Source organism: Anopheles maculipalpis, chromosome 2RL, assembly GCF_943734695.1.
Source record: "Anopheles maculipalpis chromosome 2RL, idAnoMacuDA_375_x, whole genome shotgun sequence".
NCBI lineage: Eukaryota > Metazoa > Arthropoda > Insecta > Diptera > Culicidae > Anopheles > Anopheles maculipalpis.
This window is the reverse complement of record NC_064871.1, coordinates 46,298,175-46,303,489: the sequence shown is the minus strand read 5'-3', so window position 1 is coordinate 46,303,489 and position 5,315 is coordinate 46,298,175. Positions and strand designations below refer to the sequence as shown.

The window sequence follows — 5,315 nt, the reverse complement described above, 5'->3', positions numbered from 1 at the left end:
CGCATAGCAAAATGTATAAATCTGTACCCAATGCAAAACGATAAACGATATTGTAAGAACCTGTCTGACCCGATGCAAAGCCAAGTGTAGTATGGTGACCTCCCGATGTCAATAGTCATTAATCTTTGTGGCCCCTATTGAACTTTGTTTACGAACCGCTCGGATCTTCCGCACCGCGTTCCCGGAATCGCCTTCCCACCGATATCCCGATCATATCAATATGGCGAGTGTCAAGTGTCAGCGGTGGTTTTAAGTCCCAAAACAACCGTTCCATCCATCGGCCCGATTATGCAGACTGCTAAATGGGTGTTCGAACACTAGCAGCTACGAGATCCCTGCCGACCCCTATTTCATGGTTTCATAATTCATCCATGAGAAAGTGCCCATAGGAAGCGAGGCTGATCAAGGCAAAAAGCAGCGCACAATAAAAAAAAGCAGCTTCCACCGGCAACCGGATTAAGAAACGGCAATTGTTACTGATGATTTACAAATTGTTCAGAGCGTACATGTTTGCTGCACGGTTTGCGGGAGAAACCCATTTGTCACGTAAGGGCCGGTAATAACGTCACAGGACGTCAGGATAGACCAATAGTGAGGAAGAGGAATAAACCACACAATAGAGTTCTTTCAAATAGATTGTTGGAGACAAAAAAGAAATTCTTTTTTGTTATGAAGATTTCCATTCTTGAATTTCTTTTTTGTGTTTGTACATTAATGTTTATTTATAGATCAAAGAACAGTTCGTCCAAACGATTGTCTAAATTTTATTATTCTTTTTCCATCTATTCCACAGGAAACCTATTACCGATCACAAAAACGGTGAACAGCTCAACATATCAGGATGCGTCACAACAACATAGAGTCGATCAGAGCGATCACCTTTAACCAGCAACCCTCGATGGAGGCGTCGTTGGCAGACGCTAACAACAACCACAACGGAAGTAGCTACATTGGACTTTCGATGGCGGCCGACGGTACTGGATCATTGGTGTCCGAAATAAAAAAAGATGAAAAGTATTCCCTCCGACAACGGCAGTCACGTCGCACTACCGTAGAAACGGCAACCGTAAGCAAAACAACAACCACCACCAAGGAGAAGGCGACGCCAAAGGAAAAACCTAAACCCAAAGCGGCTCCCCTTAGCAAGTATCGCCGGAAAACGGCCAACGCTCGCGAGCGGAGCCGAATGCGAGAGATTAACAGTGCGTTCGAGAACCTTCGACGAGCTGTTCCGGTAGCGGTGGCGGGTTCGAGTGGTACCAGTTCTCCCGTCAGCTCGCCTCAGTGTAGTGGGAGTGCGGCATCGAGCGAAAAGCTTACCAAGATTACCACCTTACGCCTAGCGATGAAGTACATCCGGATATTAAGTGACATGCTGCACGGCACTGCACCCGGAACGCTCGAAAACAACAACGAACTAGATATGATCAACCATAACGAGATAGAGCGGGAGGTGATGCAAAAGGGTTTACTACTGCTGGAAGGCGGATATCCCATCGGAACTCCGGGGTATATCTCATCGTCACCCGCTGCATCCCCGGTGCGACAAACTATCGACACTCCGAAGGCATCGTCAGCGTCCTCCAAAAATAACTCGCATCAATCTAGCACCACCTCATCTAGCAGTTCCCGAAAGCGATCGTCTAGCAAACGAAGCACTTCTAGTAATAGTCGATCGAAAAAATCCACCTCATCCAGTTCCACCACAAGCAGTTCCAGAACACGAGCTTCAGCAGCAAGCAATGGACGAAAGTCGACCACGAGTGTACCAACGGTAGAAAAGATAGATGATAATATTCAGTTAACAGCGCCCAGCTTACTACCGGATCCTGCTCGCCCCGATCCGCTCGGAATGGATGTAGATCTAAGCTCCGTGCTGGAGTCGGATAACGACTCACTCATATTATCCGAACCCTGTCTCAGCCCACTGACCACCGGCGTCGGACCGGGTATACTTAAGTCCCATCCCAACTTTGCCTGCACCAACAGTCAGTCCGTGGTTCCGAACGATGGGCTGGAGTTTGGTTTGTTCCTAGAGTCGGACGCCGATTCGCTGCAGCTGTCCGAGCCGTGCCTCAGCCCGCTTAGTCATCTGGACTCGTTGAATCCGTTCAACGATCTGCTTCACACAGGCTTCAACGAACAGACGGCCCTTGAATTGTATCTATAACCAACGGCCCTGAAGGTCACCGATGCTGACCCCACCGGAAGTTCTTGACCACAGAAGTTTTAGCATGTTTATATGTTAACGTACTACCCCTAGACACCTAGCCTATATAGATTTAGAATGTGTCCCAGTAATTTATTCTCACCGTGTCATATTAGTTAGGAAAAAGCAACCACGCCCGGGCGCCCGGACATTGCGAACGACCATCGGCACGATTGATGGGGAAGCGGAAAGATCGAAACTGGCCGCCGGTCGAGTTATTATGTGTGTAGCATCCGGCGCACAGGTGTACCGTGACTTCCATACAAACCATTTGCCATGATTTTTGTAGTTTTCTTAAATCGCCCTTCAGTTTCACTTTTTAGACAGTAAACATTCTATAAGTCTAACAGAGTGGCGTGCGGAAAGAAGGAAGCAACTTATAATGTTGTACACCTTCATTTGAATTAGATCACGAAGCGAACGTAGCGCTATTAACGCACGCGACTAATCCGTCACGAACTCGATAAGTTCCGCACACATTTGTGCATGCAAATGTTCGATTTCAAGCAATCATAATAGACCCTAATAGGCTATTTGTCACACTCATTTAACGTTCCCGCTTTGGGAGGGTGTTTCGGTTTGATTTATGTCCACGCCAACGTTGCCGATCGTGTATTTTGCCTGCCATGCTCATCGTTCGAGTGAATCTTCACTGAGGATGCGTAGGGTTAGAGCTTTATTCTGATGTGCTTTTTGTGCCATTTGATATCTTATGATAATGTCTTGCTAATGATATGCAGTTTAAATGCGAGTTCTTCTTTTTAACCTGTCTATGCCATTCCGTATTTTAATTGGGTCACTTTTGGTCATCAAGTTGGACAATTCTTAAACACAAGAATCTGGATTTCCTTTAATGTGCAATTTCGCAATGTTGGTAGTTAGAACAATCCACGAATCATAGCAATACGTCATGGCTTATCGCGATGACTCCATTTCCAGCCAGTTATGACTCCAATTTTGGATTTGCTAGCATTTCAATCCGTTCGTTATAGCACCGCTCGGCCTAACCTCCACCTCATGCCTGGCTGCTATTCTCGTCAGAAAGGGGACTGGTGCACTTCGTTTCATAATACATCCAGCACGTGGAACAACGCGCGCATTCTCTCGTTCGTCGTGCTGTTTGGCCAGCTACAACGAGAATAGGTCCAACCTCGTACCCACCTGCAAACTCAGCTTCTCTGGTCCAGTAGTTGGAACAACTGGTAGGGATAGCCACCCCCACAATTCTGAACACTTCGAATGGGGGGTTACTTGTGCCTCCCACCCTGGAACCCATTAGAAAACTGCAACGTGCCAATTGCCGGTCTGATCTAAGGTAGAGATGTTGGTTTTGTTTTGATTTTATTTATTTTTTTACCATTGTGCATTAGACAACGGCCCCCCGCTGCGCATGCTTTGTGATGATTAATAGCGGACCCTTTAAAAACTTGCTGCAACCTCTACTGAGAACGCAAACGTAAACACGTGGGTAGGCGTTACTAACTGCACCTACCGAAGTGTAACGAAGTGGAAACGGAACCACTGACCAGGCACCTGCTGCACAGCGGCTATTAAGGGCATAAAAAGGTGCTGCCCCAACTTGCTACTGTAACAAATAGGTACGTTTGATGTACGTTGTATAGAGCCGCCATTAACCATGGATCGAATTTGTTATGCACTGGAGAATGTGATTTTTTTTATTAGCAAGATACCGATCTGCTTCAAAAGTGTAGTAAAATGTTTTATTTTGCTTTACTTTTTTTTTTGCTTTGTTTTACCCGTAAATCAATATAAATTCAATCGAGATCCATTTAATCAATCCAACCCCACTCGTGAACGTAACGTTCGTCAGTAACTTTATATGCGACTTTTAATGCTCTCTGCGTCTGGTTCTCTATCCTGGACAATCAAAACTGGTAGCCAAACTGGGGCAGACCAAACAGCGGGCTGACAGAGCTGCATTATCATAAAGTCAATCTCAAGATTTGCCATTTTCAACCTTTCACCGTGAGTGCTTACAGATTTGGTCATCTTTCGCAAAGACCGACTTCCTTTCCATAAACATTCGGCTTCTTTGGTGCAACGCCATGCCACCAACGAACGTTCCTTTTTTTTTACGTTCGGTCAAAAGCCACATACAATGTATTATGTTGGTGTATTTCAAGTTCTAGCAGTTGGATGTGGTGGAAAAACCTTTTTCTTACTATATTGCAGCTTCCATCATGCAGGTGCTTTATGATGTTGGTCATTACTATCACAAAACCGGACCGGAATGGTAAGAACAACCTGTCTTTCTAAGGGTAACGTAAAGATTGATTGTAAGCTAAATTGTGTTACCTTTTCTGTTTTATTTGGTTATCACACAACAAGGCGAATGTTTTTATTTTCCATATAGCATGAGGGCAAGCAGAATCATTTTCAAGTTGTTCAAACATGTATCAATCGCTAGACACTCAGGCAATCCTAACAATAAACTACAATCTCACTTGAAAATCTCCAAGGCATGTTAAATTAACCAACGGCATGCATAGGATACCGACAAATTATACTTAGTTACGGATAATTTTCAAAATCTTTAATCAATCAACTCCATACGGGCACATTCCAGTAAAGCTTAGATGAAACATAAACGTGTAAACATATAACACTACTTAAGCTAGTTTGTAATGCAACGTTTCTTTCTTCCAGAAGTATTTATAAGTTCTACTTCACTCTCCTAATTTCAATTCTAACAGCTTCTACAGTTACAAAACCAATTTAAAATAATCAAATGGCAACCATGAGAGTGTAAAGATCTAGTTCTATGCTAATTTTAAATGCCACACATTAAGGCCAGCATTTTGTCTGCAATAGCAAATTTGAGTAAACAAAAGAAGTGTAAAAGAAAATGTTAATATCACTGGTGCGCTTTGTACAGACGAGCATATCAATGTTCTTGCAATGTTGTGCGCTTCGCAATTTTTTATGGTAAGAGTAAGAGTTGAAAATAGTAAACAAAACAGATATATTTTATAAAAATTCATTTGCATCATTCATTCATTGAAAGAATAATATTATGCCAAGCATCCAAGTAAGTATTTTTTGTATTTAATTTTTGTTTCAATGTTTTTTAGGTACATTTTAGTCA

General features: G+C 43.5%; 1 protein-coding gene across 1 annotated transcript; it reads left to right on the top strand.

Annotated features, from left to right (window-relative positions):
- The first annotated feature begins 836 nt into the window (after positions 1–836).
- Positions 837–2,186, top strand: LOC126558024 (helix-loop-helix protein delilah). Its single transcript, XM_050213958.1, has one exon. It carries the CDS (start codon positions 842–844, stop codon positions 2,168–2,170), a length of 1,329 nt encoding a protein of 442 aa, XP_050069915.1. The 5' UTR covers positions 837–841; the 3' UTR covers positions 2,171–2,186.
- The last annotated feature ends 3,129 nt before the right edge of the window (positions 2,187–5,315 follow it).